This window comes from Populus trichocarpa, chromosome 14, assembly GCF_000002775.5.
Source record: "Populus trichocarpa isolate Nisqually-1 chromosome 14, P.trichocarpa_v4.1, whole genome shotgun sequence".
Lineage (NCBI taxonomy): Eukaryota > Viridiplantae > Streptophyta > Magnoliopsida > Malpighiales > Salicaceae > Populus > Populus trichocarpa.
The window spans coordinates 8671578-8695905 of record NC_037298.2 but is presented as its reverse complement, the minus strand read 5'-3'; the positions used below and the strand labels follow the sequence as shown (position 1 = coordinate 8695905).

The 24328-nt window shown below is 33.8% G+C and overlaps 4 protein-coding genes across 5 annotated transcripts; 2 read left to right on the top strand and 2 right to left on the bottom strand.

Annotated features, from left to right (window-relative positions):
- Positions 1–1157: 1157 nt before the first annotated feature.
- On the bottom strand, positions 1158–4939 carry LOC7491303 (peter Pan-like protein). Of its 2 annotated transcripts, none has more exons than XM_002320308.4 (8): positions 4780–4939; positions 4351–4440; positions 4051–4233; positions 3605–3835; positions 2992–3084; positions 2719–2906; positions 1944–2137; positions 1158–1474 (listed from the first exon to the last, which is right to left on the bottom strand). In XM_002320308.4, the coding sequence occupies exons 2-8, from the start codon at positions 4366–4368 to the stop codon at positions 1383–1385; spliced, it is 999 nt and encodes a 332-aa protein (XP_002320344.3). In that variant the 5' UTR covers positions 4369–4440; positions 4780–4939; the 3' UTR covers positions 1158–1382. The 2 variants fall into 2 exon arrangements, with proteins under 2 accessions (XP_002320344.3, XP_024441482.1); XM_024585714.2 differs by having other exon boundaries at positions 4351–4431; positions 4780–4938.
- A 1781-nt stretch (positions 4940–6720) lies between these two features.
- On the bottom strand, positions 6721–10192 carry LOC7495250 (NADH dehydrogenase [ubiquinone] iron-sulfur protein 5-B). Its single transcript, XM_002320307.4, has 2 exons — positions 9791–10192; positions 6721–7042 (listed from the first exon to the last, which is right to left on the bottom strand). Exons 1-2 carry the CDS (start codon positions 9938–9940, stop codon positions 6944–6946), a joined length of 249 nt encoding a protein of 82 aa, XP_002320343.1. The 5' UTR covers positions 9941–10192; the 3' UTR covers positions 6721–6943.
- Positions 10193–14763: 4571 nt separating this feature from the next.
- Positions 14764–16121, top strand: LOC7495249 (uncharacterized). The gene is made up of 2 exons (XM_002320971.4): positions 14764–15634; positions 15718–16121. The coding sequence occupies exons 1-2, from the start codon at positions 14899–14901 to the stop codon at positions 15819–15821; spliced, it is 840 nt and encodes a 279-aa protein (XP_002321007.2). The 5' UTR covers positions 14764–14898; the 3' UTR covers positions 15822–16121.
- Positions 16122–17258: 1137 nt separating this feature from the next.
- On the top strand, positions 17259–18665 carry LOC7495248 (pectinesterase inhibitor 6). The gene has a single exon (XM_002320970.4). It carries the CDS (start codon positions 17683–17685, stop codon positions 18268–18270), a length of 588 nt encoding a protein of 195 aa, XP_002321006.1. The 5' UTR covers positions 17259–17682; the 3' UTR covers positions 18271–18665.
- Positions 18666–24328: the final 5663 nt, after the last annotated feature.

Below are 24328 nucleotides of genomic sequence, written 5' to 3'. Positions count from 1 at the left end.
AATCACCTCTTTATTTTTCAGAACCACCCATGTTTGCCAAGTTTTTATGTTGTGGACACCCTTAAGAAGTTTGATTTGGGTGTGTTATCTAGGCTACTTAATCACCTGCAGCCTGGATCTGCTATGAGCTGCCCATGATGCCAAGTGACAGTGCCTCCTTGTGCCTGCGCCTATTTAAAAAATTGAAACTTGGGCTCCCGCATATCATGTCAGCTTTGTTATCATTGTGCTTTTTGTGAACGTTACACTGCATATTAAATCCTGTACAGTATAAAAAAGAAGTTGAAGGTTGTTTCATGATCTTCTGCTACTGTATATGGGAGGATGGAAGGTAAACTCCAGTGACATATTCTATTGCGAGTGCTTTGAGCAGAATTTTGTTATTTTACGTGTTGTGTTCATCCATTATTGAAGCAGTAATTTTCCGTGTACGGTTTGTTGCCAACAGCTTCTGCACTGATAGTCACTATCATTCAATGTCTATAACATATGAAGGCCGTTGCCTTGAGGGTTTTTTACTTATCATTTGTGTATTCTCTCAAGTTGTTGCTCTTCCTCAGTTCTCATTCTATTAAATTTCAGGCTTAACTGGTCTTTCAAGTTGAATTCTCAGGACTCCATTGCTGCTATAGCTTCAACCACCTTTGTATTCATCTGCGTAGTCTCTCAAACCTTGTTAAGAACAATCACCTCTGATTTGCTAACGATCACCCATTCGCCATGTTCTATGCCCTGACACCCTTGAAAACTTAGTTTTGAGCGTGCTAACAGGGAAATCAAGCACCCGGACCCTTGACCTGCTATGAGCTGTCCATGCCAATTGACAGCTTTACTGTGTCCTTGTGCATGAAGACCCTATATGGAAACTGCAAAACTCTAGGCTCGCGCTGCTCACTATTTCATGCTCTCAAGTTAAAATCCTAGTGCAAGACTCCACCCACCTACATTTAGGTGAAGCAGCCCCCTAAAATCTGATTGTTGGTCGCAGTATGACTCAGCTTTTTCTTAATTGTGAAGTTTGCACATTGAACTCCTTTGAAAAAGCTTACAACGCTTTTCTTCTTCTTCTCTGTTTTTTTATTTTCCCCTTTTTTTCTGGCGAGTGGAAATAAGGTTAAAGAAAAAGTATCGAAGCTTTCTTCTTCAGTGGCCACGAGTGAAAAAAAAAATTCATTGCTCAGCTTCTCAAGAGAAGTGCTACAAAAGTCACAAAACAAAAATAAACTGAACGAGAAGTGCTACTGCTTCACAAAACTCCCAAAATTTCTCTAAATTAGTATCCTCTCCCTATATAGGCACATTTGGGTTGAGACTGCCGACTTTCTCACCACCACTGAATGACTCCGGATGTTTACTGCCGTTCACTCCAATTGCTGACTTGGCTAGTCACTATCTTCATCATTTTCTTCGACATCATCATTATCATCTTCCCCATTGTTCTGATTCTTTTCCTGCCCGTTCTCACTTGCAGTTCCTGAGTAAACAAGCATTGGGACGTGAGTCTAACAATTCATTGTTCAGTAAATTTTTTAACAGAAGATGACCGAGTGGAAGAAAGCCAAAACTTCCAGGAAAAAGGACAACATCATTCAACAGAAACTAGCACCCAGCAGCACTTTGGGTCTACCCAAGGATTTATGCTATTTTAATTGTTTGGTGCATGCAGGAAAGAGAGACTAACATGTCTCAGTTCCAGGGATTGGTACGATGCTAAAGCCTAAAAGAGCTCCAGGCAATTTGGTGGCCAAATACATGTGTAGTTGCATGCGCACAGGGAGGAAACCAAGAATTAAGGGTGAGCAACGAACTAAAGATTTGATGAAATGAAAAGGGAAATTAGCACAATATTAGGATCATGAATGTTCCATAACCTATGCCATAAAAAAGGAAATTACCAAAACATTAGGATCATGGATATTCCATAACCTATATAATAAACATACCATATTCACTGAAGATGACACCACCAGAACATAATCCTTCCTCAATCTTCACAAGTTGAAGAGTCATTCTGGGGCCAATTTCTTGGAGCTTCACAGCGCTTTTCGTAGAAGCTTTATTGACTCTACCAAGATCATTTGCTAGAGTTACTGTTGCTGCTTCATCATCTCCTTCACTTTCTGATCCATAACCAGCCCTTCATAGATCGCACAAAAATGAACAATAAGACATGAGCAAAGTAGTCTATAATAACTACATAAACTAAGTTTCATTTCCTATTTTCCTTGTTTGTTTCTCTTTTTATTCAATTTGATAACGAGTTTATGGCATGGATATGCTTAGACTGGGATAGGCTGGTTAATTATTTTGCACAAAATAAGATTAGGGTACAATTCTACCATAAAGCCAATGCCATAAGACTGATGTTCCCTCAAAACCAGCCCTACAGTGGTGGAGCAAATCAATATGTTCCATCTATTCAGCGCAGCCACAAAAGGATTGGTCAGTATATAACCAAACTCTTAAGTCTTCTTTACCCTCTTCTGTAATTTCTAACAGGATATCATGACTTTTGAAATCCTCATGTCTCTATTTAAGACATGCTAGCAATGATACTATGGAGGCTAAAGACAGGAAACATGTAACTAGTTATACTATAATGTACATCCTCTTCATTCTTTAGCAAACATGTTTTCTTAGTAGATTCAAATGCCAACTCCAGATAAATTAATAAATATCATAGTTGACGTAAAATTACAAATAAAAAAAGATTCTTACTTAGAGACAAAATCGCTCACGTCTTGGAGATTCCTAAGATCAGGGACTTGGCGGTTCTGCACAAACTTTCTGAGTCTACGGGAGACACCTACAGGCTGGAGTCTGATGGAATAATGCCGAAAATCAATAAGTTTTGTGTCTTTATTGTAATTAAGTAACACAATTCTCTGGCAAGAAGAAAGTTTGACCTGGAACATCCCACACGAGTATATTAGGAAGGCTAGCAGTCTTGGCTGATTCCAACATTTAAGTAGAATTTTCTTAAGCACTTACAGTATTAACATCAATGGCTGGAAAGATATTCTGAAACATCACAGTTGTGAGTTTTAAGTGTTGTTCTCCAGACCCAAAACCAGAAAGAACAATCTGCAAAAAAAGCACAAATCAATGTTTGGAGATAGAAGTCAAAGACGCGATGATAAATTGAGAGTTCAATCACCCATTTAAAACATGCAAAAATATGTGTTAAACTAAAATGTAAGAATGGGAACACAGGCGAGCTGCATCCACAATCCTTCTGTTGCAACTATGAGATATTCTGCACTGAAATCTTCTCGGTAGTTTATAACCTTGTATGGTTAAAATTTAAAACCAATAACTGAAATGGAGAATGGAACAGCATGTGGTGTCTAGAAGAAAAATCAAGTAAATGGCCTTCCATTTTCATTAGGAGTCATGTGGTATCTATCTGTCAACAGAAAATGGTATTTTGTACTCTAGAACCCAATTCGTAAGGCATGATTTCAAATAAACACACTTGTCACCTGTCATGCCAAATGCTGGTGATATCCAAGTATATACCGGGCAAGGATGAAAATGAGCAGTCAGTTCCAAAAGTGAAGTGAATGCATGCTTGCATGTGTTTTGAGAGAATGCAAAATTTTACCAAAGGGGCATTTTTGAAAAGATCTTGTGGACATCTAGGGTGCAATTGAGATTGAGCAACATCAACTGCCAATGAATACTCATGTATCTTAAACGTAAGAGTTGGGCCTTGTGGGGTCCTTGCAACCCTCAGATAGGGTGCAGTTTCGGTTTTCGACAACATAAGGAAGTGGGTAACACCCATAGGCCCGGCAACATTCAAAAAGTCCTTAAGACTATTCCGTTTCTTCTCCTGAAACCAAAATGCAAAATGTAAGAAACAAATCAGTGTATTTAATAAGTTATAATAGAACCACATGAGGATTAAAAACCCATATAAGAAAAAAATCTCAAATAGAAACTGGTGAGAGATACCACTTCAGTACATATATCTCAATACAAACAATTGATGCTCACAAAATAAAAAAAAAGGAGTTTAAGAAAACAGAGAAGCGAACAAACATTTACCTTGAGCTTGAGAGCAGTAAAGGGAAGCATCAACTTTCTCAAGTTCATCTGAAGTTGCCTGAGTGGGCCAGGCAACTTCCCTCTTGCAAAAACAAAGCTCTTAGGGATCTTATCACCAGTGATATGATCCACGTCGGCCTGTTTCTTTTTCGATGTTGGCTTCACGAACATCTTCTTATTTTTCTGTATGAATTCCAACAACAATAATAACAAACCCGTTAGAGAAAAAAAAAAGACATAAAAATGTATTAAGAAAAACATCAAAATCAATTTAGTTTTTCCTCAGTATCATTGACTTACATTTCGTAAACGAGCCATTGCTTTGTCGGATACTGGCAAACTGAATTTCAGTCAAAGCTTCAAATCTTCCTAATTAAATAGCTACAGCACCTTGAATGAACGTGAAAAAAAAGAGAACGCTGTGAGAATAATTATAATTAAAAAAAAAATAGAACGAGTATAACAGCAAACTCTAGGGTTTTTTTTAACATAATTTTTCAAGTTGAATAAAACAGATTAGAGCCATATGATTTTAAGCTGATTTGACTTAAGATTAGTAATTTGAGGCATTAAAATTCGATCTAGAATCAAACAACATGTATTTTATATTCCTAAAAGAAGCTTGTCTTTCTCACACAAAATCAAAACCCCAAACGGCGAATATTAGCATGAACAAAATCAAGTTAAGAAGAGAGACAAATAATTTGTTATAAGAAGAGAGACGTTCACCTGTTGAGATAGATCTTCTAGCTCCACTGCTTGGACTTCTACGGACAGGGAGAGAGGATGTCGAAGGAGTGCGAGAGGTGAGGCAGGCGCGGGTTGCGGTAGAGAACCAAAAAGCAAAAAACGCTAAAACCCAGTTTGCATTTTTTCTTTTTTCTCTTTTTTTAATGACAAGCTGGCTTTAAAAAAAAAGATTTAATTATATTTGTTTATTATGAGTAAATTATAGCTTAGTTATTGTAGTTTAACAACAACACAAAAATAATCAATCTCTGTTCTATCAAAACTTAATCTTTTTTATCCATTTCATGTTTTTTTTCAACTATTTTGTTTTTCAATAAGTAGATAAAGCAAAAAAAAAAAAAGTTAAAAAATATAGGGGGGGTAAATAACATACTATTAAATTAAGCATGTTCAACATCAATCAAGGACTACTTAGTATATTATTAATAAATTTTAAAAAGGAGTAAATATAAAGTTTCTGAATTAATTAATTAGTTTTGATAAAAAAAAATTAAAAAGGTGGGGGCTAAATTATAATTAACACGTTTTAACAAGTAAAATCATGAAAACAGAAAGAAAAGGGGAGTTTTTTTTCTTAAATACCGGTGTAAATGTGGTCCCTCGAGTTTGAATAAATTTTGATGGAGTTGATTTACAAGAACACGCTCCAATTTCAGTTTATTCTCTTTTGGTGTAAATTCAATTAAAGCAAACAGTTTTAAAGATTTTTTAAGTATTTAAATTTTTGCTTTTGTCATAATTAGATTAAAAATTTTACTATTACACCGATCTAAGTTTAAGGTTGGGCGCCGTTTGGAAACGCGGTGCAAATCATATTCCTCAAAAATTTAATTTTTTTCGTGTTTTGAATCGTTTTGATGCGCTAATCTCAAAAATAATTTTTAAAAAATAAAAAAATATCATTTTAATGTATTTCGGTACGAAAAATATTTTGAAAAGCAACCACAATCATACTCCCAAACAGATTCAAGACTCGGGTAATTTAAAGTCTCTAATTAAAAATCTTGCATTGATGTATTTATGAGATGGCATGTCCATGTCTGAATCACTAAATTCGTAATGGTTTTTAAAAGTGTATTTGATATTATATAATGATTATTTTTAAAAATATTTTTTATTTAAAAATATATTTAAATAATATATTTTTTTATTTTTTAAAATTTATAATTCAAAAATATAAAAAAATAATTTTAAATAAAAAAATAAATTCAAATATTTTAGAAACGAATGACCAGCCACTTTCGGAAACAACCTCAAAGATTCGATCACAACATGAATGATTGTGGAGAACACAAATAGTATTTTTTTTTATATATATATACATAAAAAAATCATACCAATTTAACAGTTAGTATAAAAAAGGGGAGTCAAAATACCTGTTAAAGAGGTAAAGCCAATTTTACATGCTCCATTTATAATTGCATAAATTTGTATTAAAAACATATATATTCATATAATTAAATTGGTCAGAAATTAGATGGCCACTCGCCATAAAATCATATTTTAACCCTACCGGAAAACAAAGGGCAGGAAAAGAGCGTGGCTCCTGGTGAAAGTTATCCAGGCTCCGGGTGTCTATAGCGCAAATTTAAGCTTAGGTCGAGAATTTTGAGCTCGCATCTATAATAATTTACGAGGCATTTAGATCATTTATTTGTAATTTGTAGTCAACGAAGAGCTTTCTATTCAGGAGATTCAGATTAAAACAGCTGGAAACTCCTGGCTTCATTGAACAGACATCGTCAAGCTGCTAAGTTTTTCTTCTGTAAATTGAAGCATAAACATTTCTGATTAGGAGGAAAAAGTAATTCCCGTTGCGGAAACAATGTAAAAACCTTGAAGGAAAAGAAGGGATCACAAAAGGAGTTCTAAAATCCTGCATAAAAATGCTTCTTGTACATACTTGCATGCGGGTGGAAATGCACTTCAACCCTAGATACCGAGATTCATTCACTTAGCAAATCAATGTCACAAAGCACCAATTTTCACCTTATTGCACAAACACAAAGTGCTCAAATCAATTCCATTTTGGGATAAAAAGAACAGTCAATTTAAACAACCTTGAAGTACCAGATGACAAAAGTTCAAACATCTCCACATCAGTCTTATTGCTAGAATTCAAAAAGACGATCAATTTTGGCTATCAATGATGGTTATCTTTGCCATCTCCTCCGTCCGCTTTCTGAGAAGCAGCTCTTAGTTTGCGCTGTTCCTCCTTGTAAATTCGATTTCTTCGTTGGAACTGCAATAAAAAATCAAATGAACCATGTCTGTGATGAATATTGCCAACAAAAACTAAGAGTCACGCCACACTGGATCCATGAGATAAGAATCAATAGACAGGATGAAATACAAGATAACATGAGACATAAAGAATAAAACAAGGCCATTAAATCCAATTCCATTGCGACTGATATACTGGACACCAATGACACCACCACCCTACAATCTAAAAAGAGGAATTCAGAAGTCACTAGAAATTGCAACACAAGGATTATCAGAAGAAATAAAAAAATGAAAAGAAAAGGCACCATATGGGAAGCGGTTGCTATAATCACAATTACTGCATGCAAAGATCCAGATCATTTGCAACCCAGTCAGTTGACAGAAATGGATAGCTTTGACTATTGCATACTTATCTCCAACTTGGAAACTAGTTATTCTGAAGCCTTCTTTCATATGAATTCTGGGATGTGCTAATACTGAGCATGTAAGAGTAGTTATCTTTCACCGTCACTGGTCATGCAATTTGTCATTGGTCCACAGATACCTGACTGATCCCAAGCAAGAATCCCAAACTTAACAGCCTTAACGGCTGACCTAACCGAGATAACTAAGAAGTTCATATTTCAGAATTCACACATTTGCCAATGAAAAAACATGCATATGAGGTTGAAAATTCATTCTTATAAGGTCCAAAGAGCATCAACTTGGATGGCCTGGCATTACAACCAGAGAGATGCAAAACTTGAAAACCATTGGACAAAGTTAGCCGTAAGCCTAAACAAGATGAGATCAACTTTAGCCTGTAGCTAATTCCAAGGCAAGAAATACCTTGATGTGACCATCAACGATGAACCTGAAAAAAATTTCATTCTGATAGATGACACTAAGAAATATGCTTGTTAGGGTTTGCTTGTCAGCGAACCTCCCATCATTGCAAAAAGTCTAGAAATATGTTCACTAGGGTTTACTGGTCATGTATAGAAATCTAGTGCTCCATAAAGAAAATGTAAGGACAATATTATATGTAAAGTTTTCACGAGTGTGCCATAAAAAAACAAAAGTTTCAAACAGTAATTTATTCAACAGTCAATTTTTTTTGGTACAAGTGTAAAAGAGAAAACGGTCTCTCCAAATTCAGTTCATGACCAAAAGTGCTAGCAGATGGCATGATCTAAATTAGAAATAGAACAGTGTCCAAAGAACACACTTAATGAAAATAAACTAAATAACAAACAAGTATAAGGCCCAGCCCTGGAAGTTCACGGCCGCAGTACCTGATGGTAATGGTTAGGTTATGGTTATTGGTTTTTTATTTGGGTATGGGTATGGTTATACTAATATTTGTATCCATAGATACCCATTGCCTTCCCTATACATGATGCATGTCCCTCATACATTTTAATGCTGTAACTTCTGTTAAACAACCAACCTCTCCTATTTTTATTCTAACTGCCTGCCAACCAGGAAGTCAATAGATGCTAGTCTACTTTGCATGTTAAGCGGTCATTTGCTCTCTAGAGCACGCAAGTCAGTAGCATCTCATCAAAGCAACACTGACCAATCTCACCTAAGATGCCAACTAAGAAGTAGCATCTCTCTGAAAAACTCTATATCTACTAGAATTGTTTTTGCGATTTGCCAAGAGTTGACAAGTGATATTCTTTCTACACTTCTGGCCTGACAAGTTAAACCATTAAGCATGAATAAGAATCGCTCCATCATTATCCCTTGACGTACAATCTCCTAATCATGTTTCCTATCATTGTCAATAAATAGAGCCACTTTTGGCCTCACAATGGTTTTACACAGAGTGACAAATCTGAGTAGCAATAATGAAACATGGCCGACCAAGTGGATTTAAGTGGCAAATAAAGCAAGCCTTTCATCTAACAAAGGAGCTTCAATATAGGAAAAGGCTTCATCAACAATCTTGCCAGTTTGACTAACTGAAACTGATTAGATCATTTACTAGTAAGGTAAGGCAACTGGTTGTAAGAGGACTGAATGCCATGCTTTTATGCACTATCAGTGTGCGTGAATGGAAACCAACTAAATGGAAAAGCAGGGGGGCAACTGTACCAAAGGAGAATGGACCTCGCCAACACTTCAATGCAGATTAAAAGATAGCTGTTAGACCAGACTAGTTGCCGACACTAGCCAGAATCAGCCTTTAAAAGACTCGAAAGTTGGCATCTGAGAAGTGAAATCTTATAGAACAAACCTTCCCTTCATTTTACCGTCCATAGGTATCCATGAAATTAATTTCTCGACCTAAAGGCATACATATCTGAATATTTTGAAGTATAGATCCTACCCAAATAGCAAAAATACTCAATCAGATAAAAATGCAGAGAAAAGAGTGGTCTAAACAAGCAAAGTTGTTACCAAAGTGTAGCAGACATGGCTATGTGCAACGAATCTAAATAAAAAGAACATATCAGATATATTCTCAACCAGACTGTTTCCTTTGACTCAGTGAAACTACGGTTTTTTAATTGTACCAGGAACACAGGATCCGGTACAGTCTAAAGAACATGTCAGAAAGTAATCACGTAAAATACAGCATTCCGAGAGAAAAAATAGAAGTAAATGATCAGAGCTCGAAATATCCCCAAACAGCAAGAAGTAGATGAAGATTTAAAAAAAAAACCCACGAGTGGGTTAAGATTTTGACAAAAACCCAAAAATTAGCAGGTCTCAAATTAATGTAATTTACATCAGATTGAAAATATGTGGATTGAACAAATAAATGATAGGGGGGGACCTCTTTGGAGTGGTGGAGGCACTCGAGGTAATCTTCACGGAGGAAAGCGCAGTCCTTGGGTTCTCTGCATTGAGACATGCACTCGCTGAAATCCATCCAAAAATCGTAGCACCTGCCTTTGTTTCCTGTGATTCCCCACCCGGATGCCATTTCTTCCTAGGCTCTGCCTCGCTCTACTCGATGATCTATCCGATGATGTTATTGACGAAGGGAGTATTTTGTGCTGCCCTCAACTGCTAGAACACAAAGTCCAATTCATAAGCGGAGCTACCCATCAACTCACTGGTGTTATAAGCGGGTTTGGGCTTTTCATACAAGTCCTGATACTCCTACCAGTGGTCCAGAACCATTTGTGGCCTTGAAGGAATTGAAGAGTAGTGGTCCAATGGAGGCATAGGGACGATGTCAACTGCGTCCTTAAAAAAAAATGAAGCTTTAGATCTCCTTGCATATTAGAATCATTAGATTACATATTATTTTTTTAATATAGAAATAATATTGATGTATTGATAATATGTTTTTTAGTAAAAAATTTAATTATAAATTTAAAATATTAAGCGTGAATTTTTTCAGTTCTATTTGATTTTCGATAAAACAACAACCAAACCAAATTCTATTAAGCGGGAACTTCATATTTTAATGAAATGATACAGATCTTAAGGGTGAGTTGTAGGTGGAGCAGGGGAGGAGATTAGGAGAGAAGGGGGAAGGGGGCTTGCAGCTATCACAATGAATTTTAGGGCTCCAGTATTTGAAATATAATTTTCTATTTATACCTCTGTTAAGTTAACATAAATTTTATTTTTTTTTGGTTATATCAGTTTATTTGGTTCGGTTCAATCAATTACGTTAACATAATTTTTAATTTTTTTTGGTTAAATCAGTTTATTTGGTTTGGTTCAATCAATTTCAAAAGCCTTGAACCAAAACCAAATCGGACCTGATTTTTTTTTGGTTTTCTATCTTTTTTATTTGTTTTCTATCAATTTTCTTATTTTTCAAGGTTTTTTTTCTTGGTTTAATCCTTTTTTTTTCTCACCCCTGCAAAACATTATGCATGTTGAGCAAGATATTTTAAAAATATTGATATAGTGGCGTATTATATGATATTTTTTTAAATATCAAAATTGTGATATATTGTATCAACCCACCCGAGTAAATTTGTGAAACTAACAAACCGGGTCAAGAAACCATAATAATCATATAAAAAACAAATCAAGATAAATCATGAAGATCAATTTCTAATCAATTCCATATTAAAAAAAATAAAAAAAAAACAAAAAAAACTATAACATTAATGAGAATTGGGTTATATATATATCACTTCTAGCCGAATTCAATATCACTTCTTTTACCACCTTATTTACTTTCAATATGAATTTGTATTTTCCATGCCACTGAACTTTCTATTTTAAATAACAACTCCCGTATTTTTCTATTCTTCTTATTGCTAGTTATTTATTATCATGTATCAATTAAATTATCTTTTAAACTTTACATACATTTTGTATAGAAAAGGAAGATGAATTACCATTTGTGTTATTTCAACATAGATACTATAACACATTTCAATACTCGATTTGTATTCATAACATTACTAAATCTTCACTCTTTATATTTATTTCCTATAACAACATCCATTTAACAATATATCTAACAGTTATTTAAAAAACTTATTAGATTTGACAGGATTTCAATCATATCTTTCCTATACAAGGTCTTACCCAGAAAAATTATCCTATTATATCTCGTGTCGTTATCTGACATCACGGCGATCTAATAAAAAATCATTGCTATGCTAAAAAATATATATTTAACATCTTGTTATATGAAGGGAAATGTCATATTTAAAGAGTTGTCACCTAATATTATGGTCAATAGAAACTCTAATTAGTTAAAAGAGATTGTATGGTATAAAACTAGCTACGCTAAAGAGAATATATTATCACTATTTGAACATCCTACTTGAAGTAGACTGCATTAATGGCTCTACCTTAAATTGTCAAGGGGTTGTTGTATTATACTATTGATAGTTTAATTATAATATTCTCGACTCTAACATCAATGAATATTAAACTAAAGATACTTCAAACTCTAACATCGATAAGTATTACCTAGAGAAAAGATATGATATTCTTGATTTTGACGTCAGTGAATATTGGGGTTCAAAGTTATTTCCAATTCTAGTGTTAACATTTCTAACTTTAGAGTTTGTAAACATCAAGGGTATTCACAATCATGACATTGATGTATACAAATATTATTGACTTTGACATTAATGAATATTAAAGATGATATTTCTAATTTTAACATTGGTGGATATCAGTCCAAGATGGTATTCTCAACTCTGAATATCAGTAAATAAAAATCATTTTGAATTATTATTTTTATTCTTCTTGAAAAATTAGGAATTGAGTTATTATTTTTTAATGTTCAAGGCATGGCTCGGTATGAGTCCATTAGCCCCAAACATGAATACAAAATATTTTTTGATTTTAAAATATAATGTTAATGATTTTAATACTTTAGAAATTTAGATATGTGGGTAAAATAGATTTTTTAATTTTGATCAAGTCCTAATATACTTCATAAATTTGTTATAAAGTTCAAATATACATTTAAGATATTTTTGTGTATTTTTTTGGAAGAAAATGCCAAAAAAAACATTTTATAAAATGCTAAAACATCTTTTTTTTCCATTAAGAAACTTGGCCATGATAAAAAGTACATAAATAAAGAAAATGTTAACCAAAAAAAGGCTAAGGTTTTTCTCTCTTTCTTCGAAATGCCAAGACAAAATTTACAAATTGCTGCAGCATGCCAAAGAAAGTTGTTACTGTTTCTATTTTATTTTTACCCGGCCACGTGTAACTTTCTTTTGAACGAAGTAAATTGAGGGATCCTAAGCAAGGCCTGGCCTCCCATTCTACTTCTAGTGACTGAAAATGAAAACCCGTATATTTTCAAGCATTGCATGGTAGGGATCAAAATACCACGTGACTGTGTCCTCATCAACCGAACACTCTACTAAGGACCCCAAGCAGAAAACAGAACTCGTCAGCCGAGGAACCTCCCGACTGAACTTACTCGCCCAGGAAAAAAAATAAAAAAAATAATTCATATAAGAGGAGGACTGCTTGAGACTTTCATCCTCATGGTTCAGTAAATTCTATACACGACCTGTTTATTTAAAAAAACCATCGTGAAAAGGGCAAAGACAGTTTACTGTTTACCAACCCAGTATTCCTGGCTTAATAGAATGTCAAACAAAAATAACATGGGTTTGGTTTGCTTTCAGCGCTGGTTCAACTATGTTATGAATTTAAACACATGTTTCTTTGGTAAATGATTAGACTCAATATCTTGAGCTTAACTATGTGTTGATTTTATATGCATGTGAATCTGACGAGATGTCAAACTCAATATTCTTGGATTTAGTTATATATTGAGCCCAAGTATATATAAATCTAGCAAGATATCAGACCCAACACCTTTGGATTTAGCTATGTGCATAGCGATTTGACAAGATACCAGTCCCAACAAACTTGGAATCAGATACATGTTGACCCTAAGTGTTTACAATTATGACAAGATGTCGTCCAAAACGTCCTTAGACTCAACTACGCATTGAGTCCAAGTACCTATAGGCCTGGTAAGATGCCAATTCGAATGCCCTCAGGCTCAGCTACGCGTTGAGCCTGTGTGTCTACGGGTCTAACAAGATGTTGGACTCAATATCTCTAAGCTTAACTACGCATTGAACCCAACTTTCTATGAGTGTGGCAAGACGTTAGACCCAACACCCTTGGACTGATTTACGCGCCGAGCCGGAGTGCAAGTGGCTCTCGCAAAACATCAGACCCAGTACCATTAGGATCAGCCACGCGTTGAGACCAAGTGTCTACGAGTTTAACAAGATACTAGACCCAACATCCTTTAGGTTTCGTTACGTACTGAGCTTGAGTGCATGTGAGTCAAACAATATACCCGACTCAATATCCTTAGGTTTAGAATTAATCCAGGTTCTAATATACTCATAATTGAAAGTTTTTTTAGTCTCCGTACCAAGTCACAAGGCTATTTTATAGTCCTCAACGTAAAATGTTAAGGATATAAAAGAATCATTTATCTATATTTTTAGGCATATAAAAGTCTTATAAAAGTTTGTCTTGGTCCAATCATCATTAATGTTGATTAAAGGCTATTATAGTCCACATTAATGTTACGTACAAAATAATATATAGAATATATTATGGATCCTTGGTATTTCTATCAACATAAAAATTGATGTAAAAATTATTTTCATAAATATTAATGTTATTTAATGAATATTTATTCTTGTATATATTTTGAATAGAATAAATAGATTCAATAAAATAAAACAATTCAAGGATTATAAATATTTTTTGAACTACCCGACAAGGGTTTATATTTTTATGTGTTCATATTAAAATTAAAAAAAATATTTTAAATAATTTTTTTTAAAAAAAAAACACACTACACTACTGAACATTAATAGTGACCTTGAAATCTCGATTCGTGCCCGGGTATCATGAAAACTCATGTGGAATAATTTCGTCAGCTCCTTCAAGATTATTAGAAGAAAGTAAGTGTTATATTTTAAAAATATATAAAATGAGATTATACTTTAAAGTTTTGGAAGCAGAAAACGTTTAATTTCTCTTACTAGAAATAATCTGTTATTAAAAGACCCACTGTTTAAATTCGTGATTTCAGCTGTTCAACTTCATTCATTCAAAAACAAAACAAAACAAAAGCTAGCCAGAGACAGCAGCGCTGTCTGATTTTGTATTTTAAAAATATTTATAAAAATATTTGATTTTTTTAAAATTTTAATTGATTTTTTTAATTTTTTTAATGTAATTATATTAAAAATAAATCTTAAAAAATAAAAAATATTATTTTAAAATAAAAAATAGTTTAAAAATAACCGGTGATTCAGCTTGCTGCTTCTACTTTAGCTTTAGCTTGCTTTCTCTACCTTCTACCTTCTACCTTTGTTTTTTTCACGACCCCTCCATTTCCTGGAAATATCCTCCAGTAAGTGCAACAGCGATGATAATTCAATTGTAGATATCTGTGAATCCATGCCTCATACAAACCCTAATAAAAATCAAGAAGATCAATCAAAATCGATGGTAATGTCTCACAATTCACGGCACTCCATAGACTCCTGCACTCTCCAGCTCCATTCATGGAGACCCTTTCTCGATTCCGACCCCCCCACCAATTCTAAACCCTACGCATCTTCCCGTACTCTCCCTAAACGCCCCTGCCTTTCCGATCGCGCCACTTCTTTCCCTTCTAACATCGATTCCATCGACATTTCCAAGCTCTCTCTCCTCCAAGACGACGACAACAACAACAACAAACCTATCCCCGCCACTCCAGCTGTTACCAATAGTCCCTACAAACGAGGTACCTTACGCCTTATCGAGCGCAAGAGGCGTCGCAGAGGATCCCGGTCCGTGTCCGGCCGGAGCTCCGATAGAAGTGGAACCTGGCGGTGTTGCTCTGTTGGTGCGGCTCATGGGACTTGCTCGGATTTCCCTGTGGCGGTGGGGACGGACTCTAGTGGGGAGCTGTTTGTGAATGGGGATGCGAATTGGGCGTCGGATGTAAGTGAAGCCAAGAATTCGATAAAAGAGAGGGAGGAGAAAGAGAATTTGTTGGGAGTGGGTAGTGCTTTTGGGAATTTGGATAGTGAGTCTGGGTATGGGAGTGAACCTGGGTATAGGGGGGATGCTGAGTTTGGTTATGGAGATGAGGTGGATGAGGAAGAGGATGATGCCAGGCTGTTATTTTGGGGACACCATTTTCAAGGTACGCACAGCTTTCTCCCATGTTTTTTGAAGATATTTTTTTATTGACTGTGTTCAAACCTTTCCTTGCTCCTCCTGATGCAGATTCTAAGATGGAAATGGTTGGAGAGAACACATTTGATCCAAAAACCCATCACAGATGTCGTCGCAGGAAGCATGATTATAGAATGGTTGACTCATTGAGATAACTCACCCGGTTGTTGGAAATAGGAGGAGAAAGTGAGGTCCTTTTGCCACTGGTGTTTTGATAGTATTTACTGTATTAATTTCTCGCAACCCTCTGCTTTCAATTCCTCTCCAATTTTGTTTTAGAATCTCATCTCTGCGGCCGAGGTTGGACAACAAGCGGCTGCTTTTTGCGGATTGATCCATACTTGTTTGTTTAAATGCCTGTGACATGTCTAAGTAGTTTATTTGTGCATTACATTCAAACAACTCTTGTAAGAATTGTTGTTAATCTGTAAGTTATACAATTTTTTATTTAAGAACTTGTGTTGTCTAATTGGATTCAATGCTCAGCTACAATTACCTTTAATTACATCAATCAAGGAAAGTTACTGGAGGCATCCCATGAGCCAGATTATTCCAGTCTTATTTGCCGAAATTTCCATGTCACAAACTCCATACCTTTTAGGAAACAACTAACCTGGTGTTGCTGCTTTTGAGTTGTTTCCAATTTTTCTTTTTATTTGGCAAAACACCATTAAGGGTAGGAAATCCAAAGACTTCAAACCAGGTTCTCATCCTTCATTTATGAACTGGAGTTATCCCCTGCATCTCTGTCCAGGAGATGACCTGGTTGTGTATCAGAAACCTTTCAAGCAGAGTGCTGCTAAGAGAAGTTAAGAAATTGTGAATAACTGATGCAGAACAAGTTAGCCTCAGAGTTCGAGAGCTGTTTCTTGACCTCTGTAATAGTGATTCAGAGGCTCGGGAAGAGTCACATGAAGCAGAAGAACAAGAGAGGTAACTCTGAACTCTGAAGCATCGTGAGATTTAATTGTAAGATGCGATGAAAAAGGTTAAATTGTAGGATATGCATATTGCGAGAAGAGTAATTTGTTGGATATTATGCATGACAGGAAAGCAAAATGAAAGCCAAGGGAGTACAGTATATTCCAGTAATATCCCATTTACATTTTGAAGTATTGGACCACGACTCTGTACAGTGGTTGTAGTGATTTATTACCTTGATGTGGACCGAATCTTTGGCTTAGAGAATCTCGTGAATTCAACCCAAGAGTAATCGCGATCTCTTATAAGCAACTCTGCTTTGACGCCTAAAATAGCCGCTTCACGCAAGAAGAGAACTAGAACATAGCAGCTTATAGTGCCTCCTGACTAAAAACAACAACATCGCAGCTTTTAGTGCTTCCTGACCTAAAACAACTTCCTTTCACACTTGGCCCGCTTCCAGATCTTTGTTTCTGTGGTTTTCCACAAAACCCACATCTTTATAAACCATTACTATGTTCCTGCATAATCGTACATTACAGTCAGCAATTAGCATTATCATATAATCAACTCAAGGCTGCCATGATTTATTTTGTTAATTTGACCCATCACTTCTGACACTGAGAGATCAAGCTCCGTGATGCAGCTGAAATCTTTTTCGCTCATGCATCACAGTTACCCATATAAAGGGAAACACCCAACAGATCTCTTCGCCCAAATTCATGAGAGACACACCTACCTAGTCACATGTTCTTTGTCATCAAAACCTAACTATTTCACTTCAGCTTCCTTCTCCACTCTTCCCTTGTTTATTGCACTCACCAGCCTCTTGCTTTTCTATCAAACCCGCTTTGGAAAGCTCCTATCTTCATTGAATTCACACCCCCTGCCCCTCTTTAAAGCTTTCCATCAAGGCTCTTACCTGCACAACTTTGCATTCGCAAGGAACAATATAATGTCTCTCTCCCGCTCTTCTATATAATGTCTCTCATTCTATAATCTGTGAGGTCATAGCATAGGTGTTCTTAGTCTCAATTTTTAATCTTATTCCTCCGTTTCTTTTCCTTCTTTTGAAAGCATCATAAATATCATAGAATGAGAACTATCTCCATTCTCATCACTTTCCTTTTCCTTTCATGGCTAACATGTGCTACGAGCCGGGGTTCTGACAACGGGGACACTTATGTTCGAGAAGCATGCAGTGTGACTAGATATCATGACCTTTGCATGCACTCACTAGCATCCTTTTCGCACACTGCTGGGAGAAGTCCCAGCAAGTGGGCACGAGCTGGGGTTTCGGTGACAATAGGCGAGGCTAAGAATGCTAGTCAGTATCTGAATAAATTGAAGAAAGATAGAATCATGAGAGGCAGAAACAGGATTGCCCTTTCAGATTGTATCGAGTGCTTCCAAGACGCGATTGACAATCTTCACAAATCACTTGGCATACTCAGAAAGCTTGACGCAACAAACTTCGATACACAGATGGGGGACCTAACTACATGGCTGAGTGCTGCACTCACAGATGAAGACACTTGCTTGGATGGTTTTGAAGATCGAAGCAGCAAACAAGTTAAAATGCTTCTGAATCAGGTTTCAAGAGTCACTTATATCACCAGTAATGCACTGGCTCTTGTTAACAAACTTGCAGCCGCTGGCTTGGGAAGCCTAAATGGTCCGTAGTCATGTCATATCAACAGGGAACTGGGTCATAAATCAGAATATAAATGGAATAATCTAGCCTATCAAAGCTAAAATACATCTATCCCTTGTTTAATTGGTTGTCATGGCTACCTATGTATCTTCGGTTTCTCAGCTGGTATATAGCTACTGCGTTAAAACCTGGGCTCAAGCGTTGCGTCTTGGCTTCTTGAGTCAGAAAATAAAAGCAGGGCAGCAACAGTGGTTTCAGAACAAGTTCTTGTAAATTATTTCTGCTTGTCCATCTATGCTATTTGAATTATTTTTCATTGATTAATATCTGCTGCCACGCCTCTCTTAGTTTGTTCAAGTACTGGTACTGCTTGGGGGGGACCTTGTATGATGATCAATGAAGATAGATTGTTGTTGAAAGAGCAGACATGTTTGTTCTATTGCACATCCGTACACATCAAGAGCCCCATGGATACAATGTGTACAAAAAGGTCTCATATCTAAGATACGTATTTACTGTTACAATACCATAACTACAGTTGAGAACCATGCGACACTCTACTTGCTATCGCGTGCGATGTTTTGTCTGCCACCATTCTTTTCCCTTCTCCAATGGTCACGACTATGATATCTGTAACCCTCTGCTCCCCCAGTTTCTCCCGTTCTTACGGGTACTGATTTGACTACAACTCCTCTTCAAATAAACCACACTACAGGGCATGTTTAGTTTTTGTATTTAAAAAGAAAACTGAATATTTTTTATATTTGTTTTTACTTTAAATTAATTTTTTTTTGTTTACAAATTATTTTGATGTGCTGATATCAAAAATAATTTTTTAAAAATAAAAAAATATTATTTTAATATATTTCCGAGTAAAAACACTTTAAAAAATAACCGGTATCATAATTTCAAACACCCTTTAATTGCTTAAGCAACTTTAACCATGCTTCCATCCAATGGCTCCATATGCCAAGTAGGGTGTTTAAAAGCGTAATTCAAGCTCTTCTAGGTCGAGTTTGGACTGACAATGAAACCATTCAAAAACATATACTGGTACATAAGCTTTCAGCTGTTGGCTTTGTGCAAAATAAGCATAGAAACAAACACAGAAACAAAGATTGGTCCTATGAGCAATTTGACATCATAAAAAAAAATAGCCTAAGTGCAAAACATAGAGGGGAAAGGATAAAATGCAGATTTATATGGCAAAGACCGAGAATCATATATACGAACACCACAAGTGCTGAAAATAAAAAAAACGGACGCCCAATGATAATTTGCCTTGGTTCCTAGCCGCCTATCATTTTCTTAACTATTTTATATCATTTGCCTTTGTTTTTTTCGTGTTAATTTCATCATTTTCTTTCTCTATTTTATCGTTAAATCTTTTTTTTACTAGTAGTCCAGTTATTTTTGAATTAGTCAGGTTGGTTGAATCACGTTAGAGTAACTTTCACATGATTTCATTTTAAGTACGGGCTAAGCAAGTAGTTGAATCGAGAGGTTTTTATGTTAATTTTATCCTCATATTTTTTTACCGGTCGGTCAGAATGTCTTTGAACTGATCAAGTCAACTAGGTTATGTCGGGATAATTCCTGCATATTTTCTAAACAAGATGTCAAGTTACAAGGTTTAAGGTTAATATCTAAAGCTAAGTTTAATAAAAATATTAAATAAATCTTTAAAATTATGAATAATTTTTATTACATTAAATTTTTATTTTATTTAACCCGCGCATGTCCATAAACTAGTTAGTTAGCGCACAAATTATCCTCCACTTCCCATGTTGCAATATGACGACCTATATATAGTAGGAGATGCGTTTTGGGCCGTTTAAGCAATTATTGGTTCACCAAACATGATGGTGGGCTAATAATAAAAATAATAATAATAATAATAATAATGGGTGCAAGATTAGCAGTTCCTTTTTCTCTAAATAAAGAAAAAATAAATAAATTTAGAACGCAGGTAGTTTGCTTTTAGATAGAGACCCAACACCATATTCGTTTCCACTCCAATCTTCTAATTAGTTCTGAGATTTTCAAAGTTGTCGGTATCAAATCAGATTATATAAAAACTAAAAAGAGGAGATGAAATGTCTATTCGAAGTCTTCTTCAAGGGCCCTCGCTGCTTTTAATCCAATGATCTTCATGGCGGTCCCTTTCTGGGCTCGGGAGAAATGATCAAACAACAATGTCTTCGAAGAGAGAAACCCACCCTTTCTCTGTATGCGAAATAAAAATTGGAATTTCTCATCAAATCATCATTGACTCCGAGTTAACGTGAAGTTTGTGTGTCAATTACATGCTCATCATCTCCGAACCATGCGCTAGAAAAAATAAGATGGTCTAATGCGATGCTGAATATGACCTCAGATCTCCATTCTTTGATTATGCTCCACGGCTTTATCTTCCAGGAAAATTCTTCTAGCCAGTTTTACCTGGGCTGTTTTGTGCTCCCAGTACTTTTTCATAGCCCTGAAAGATATTATTAACAAAATAAAAAATCACAGCACATTTATTTGCGTACACCAACATGACACTATTAAAAAACAACAGTTGGGCTGTTTTATTTATTTTATTTTATTTTATTTTATCCCTGAACAATGTATTATTTCACATTTGAACCTGAGAAATTGTTTTGATTGGTTTCTTGTGAGGTGCTCGAGGTGGCAATAACATGTTCTAGCATTTAGTTTGCGCTGGTTTTTGCAAAAAATAAAGGGGGAGGGGGGTGTTTTGTTGCTTGAAAAAAATTGAGGATGTAGGGACCTAATTTGATATTATGTGTTAAATAAGGGTTTTTTTCACTGTTGCCCTCCCCCTTTTTGTGTTTTTTCTCCTTCAAAATTGCTTCAGGTACAATCTTGGTCCTTTTAGTTTTTACAATTTTCACTTTGGTCTACAACATTGTGTCTAATATTAAGCAGCGCATGCATCAACATCTAGTTTTTACACACTAATTAAGATATATATTTGAATACGCAACATGGACCATACACTTAATTGTGTTTAATAACTTTATTTTTTATGATAATTTTTTTAGTTTAATCAAACGATTATCTATGTTAATATAAAATAAAAAAAGTTATTATAAAAAAAATTGAATAAAACTATAAAACTCAAACAACCAATTATTGAATGCCAAAACAAAAAAAAATATTTGAAAAAAGAACAACGAAAAAAAAAGATATGAGTTAATATGGGTTAACTCGTTAATCGTACAATTATAAACACGCGATTAGGATAGATCCATAGAGAGAAAAATGAAAAAAAACAAAATTATAAATATCAATTCTAAAAAATATATGGAATGATAAAAATAAAAAAATTTAAAAATAAAAAAAAATCATTATCTAAGTGAGATATAAACACCTACGCGTAGGTAAATACTAAATGAAAAAATAGATGAGCGTAGGTATCACGCAAGCAGAGATGAGAGATGATAAAATTAGTTTAAATTAGCTACGAAGTGAATTTCATGACCAATAAACACCTCCGTGTTGTAATTGAAGCTTCATGTACTCAGAATTAATCAGCTATAATAATTACTATATACTATATAGTTTACTAGATCGTATACTACGTCTTTCGCATTTCACAGACTGATATTATCTCTTAATTACCATAGGAAAAATTCGAGATATTTTGATAATTAAAAAAAATGGAAAAGCGAAGAGAAATGGCGCTGGCTTGATGTTGATGTTGTGTGTTCGGTGCTGTATTGTAAAATACTTTTTAATTAAAAATATATTTTTTATTTTTAATATTAAAATCATTTAAAAATATTTAAAAAACAATAATTTAAAATATTTTTAGATAAAAAAAAAAAACACTTTGCTTAGTAGTGTAAAACCACACTTGCGAAGTTCGGTGGCTTAAACAAGACGTTGCAGAAACGTGGGAAATGCAGATGGAACTGTGCCACGTGGGTGGAGAAGAGTCAACGTTGCTTAAGAACGAATTTTGCTTTCCTGCGGACGACGTGCAATTGAAGTCCCGTCCTGAACAAATATTGTTTTTAACATTTTTTATTTTAAGAAATGGTTTCCATAAAATATCAAGTCTTGAAAAGTGAGTTATTCCCTGCTGATTGAAAATGCGAAGATGAGTTGAAAATAATTTTTAATTTTTAATTATTTTATGTAAAATAAATTGAAAATTTATTTATTAATATTACTTTTTAAGTTTATCTAATATATATAAAATATAATTATTTGACCACTTGTAAAAAAGGGTAATGGTGAAAAAAAAATTATTATATCATATATTTAAATATAGTGTATGTTACAAAATATAACTATATATTTAATATAACTATTTTAAATATAACATTATAGACATATAAATATTTTTTGGTGTTAGGAAAACATTCAAAAGAAATGTATTTTATATGGTATATTAATTTTATAACACAATTTATATGATTTAAAATGTATAATTATTATATAATATAACATGTTTTTTATTCGAGTATATTTTATAATAATATTATCTAAATTAAAGTATTATATGCACTAGCATATCAAATTAATATGTTTTTATATCGGATATTAATATATCCTAATATATTATTTTCTATGTAAATATATTAGTAATTTATTATTTTCTAATAATATTATATTTTAAATTATTTTAATAACATCTTATTATTATTATTATTATTATTATTATTATTATTATAAAGAATAATAAAATATTATACCATTTTAGTTCCTAGATCCTTCATGGAAAATGTTTTTCAATCTTTTAAACATGAAAACATTTTGTTTCATCTAAAATTTATATTTTTCTTTGATAAGAAAGTAAATTCTATCTACTAGTTTTCACAATATGAGAAAGTCAAGAAAAAGCTTTTCAAGGAAACATTTTCCAACAAACAAATAAATTCAACTCCATCCCCAAAAAGCCCATACAAATTAATTAAACTATGCAAATCAGATTTTAATTTAACGCCTGCTAGTTATTATCACCAAGCTATACTTTTGTAACAGGAAAGAAGAAAGCCTTGCGTTATAGATATGTTTTTTTAGTATTCATGAAGTTTGTTTATTGAAAAATTAAATGATGATGCATGCGCTTAATACAATAAATTAAAAAATATACGAATTAATAACCTGTAAATATTAATTAAAGATTAATAGGTTCATAGGTGCATTAAATTGTGGAATAATTCAAAGCCAATTTTTATTTAATTCCATGACATTTAAATTAAATATTAGAAAGAGTTTGAAGGATTAAAATTCTATATAAAAAATGTATTTTTTTAATCAAAATTCTTATTTTTCATTTATGTATTTTTTCTTGATCTAACAAAAACATGTTTTTTTTTATTAGCAACATGATCTTTGACCCCGATCCCTAAATTTCACTTTGTTTTCAAGAAAACCCAAAATATCATTTAATCAATTTAAATATCAAAAATCAAACCAAATAAAAAAAATTATGGATCCCTATCTGTTTTTTTCTACATTGTTAAATGGTAGACCCACCTTCATTGAACTCTCATTTAATAAAAAACTTATTAATATCGAGATCGATTTTTAATGGCTAGAATGTGGCAAACCAAAATCCTTCTCTTTACTTTTTTTTATATATAATTTTTCATGACAAATAACTATCTTAACCTATGAGTTTAATATGTTATATGAGATCTTAATAATGATTTTATACTATTCTTTTTACTGATTAGTTGATAGGTAAAATCTCAATAATGATTTTATATTACTCTTTCTATTGATCAACCCTAATATATTTAATTAAGTGAAAGCTTTTTGGGCTTTAAATTTACATAAACTCACAATTATTTTATGCTTAATTTATTGATTTAATTTGTCGAGGGTGGTGAGAAATTAACTCATGATAATTTGGTTATCAAGACTCTAGTATCATGACAAAAAACTATTTTCACTTAAAAACTTAAATTGTTATGTGAGCTTCTAATAATAATCTTATATTACTCTCTAACATTCTCTCAACAAACAAAAACTGAAACATGTGAAAAATAAAATTTCAAGACCAAAACACAAATACTTAAATTTACAAGGACCAAGATGTAAAAAAAATTAAAACCAAATTTAACTTTT

What these genes read in the sequence shown, in the direction of transcription:
- LOC7491303 (XM_002320308.4), bottom strand. An exon ending in CAGCCATTGATGTTAATACT is followed by an intron (nt 2,907 to 2,991) that starts GTAAGTGCTTAA and finishes GGGATGTTCCAG; the next exon opens with GTCAAACTTTCTTCTTGCCA. An exon ending in GTGAGCGATTTTGTCTCTAA is followed by an intron (nt 2,138 to 2,718) that starts GTAAGAATCTTT and finishes CGATCTATGAAG; the next exon opens with GGCTGGTTATGGATCAGAAA.
- LOC7495250 (XM_002320307.4), bottom strand. Translation starts at nt 9,940, where the DNA reads ATGGCATCCGGGTGGGGAATCACAGGAAACAAAGGCAGGTGCTACGAT. An exon ending in GCCTCCACCACTCCAAAGAG is followed by an intron (nt 7,043 to 9,790) that starts GTCCCCCCCTAT and finishes TTTTTATTGCAG; the next exon opens with TTCCAACGAAGAAATCGAAT.
- LOC7495249 (XM_002320971.4), top strand. Translation starts at nt 14,899, where the DNA reads ATGCCTCATACAAACCCTAATAAAAATCAAGAAGATCAATCAAAATCG. An exon ending in TTGGGGACACCATTTTCAAG is followed by an intron (nt 15,635 to 15,717) that starts GTACGCACAGCT and finishes CTCCTGATGCAG; the next exon opens with ATTCTAAGATGGAAATGGTT.
- LOC7495248 (XM_002320970.4), top strand. Translation starts at nt 17,683, where the DNA reads ATGAGAACTATCTCCATTCTCATCACTTTCCTTTTCCTTTCATGGCTA.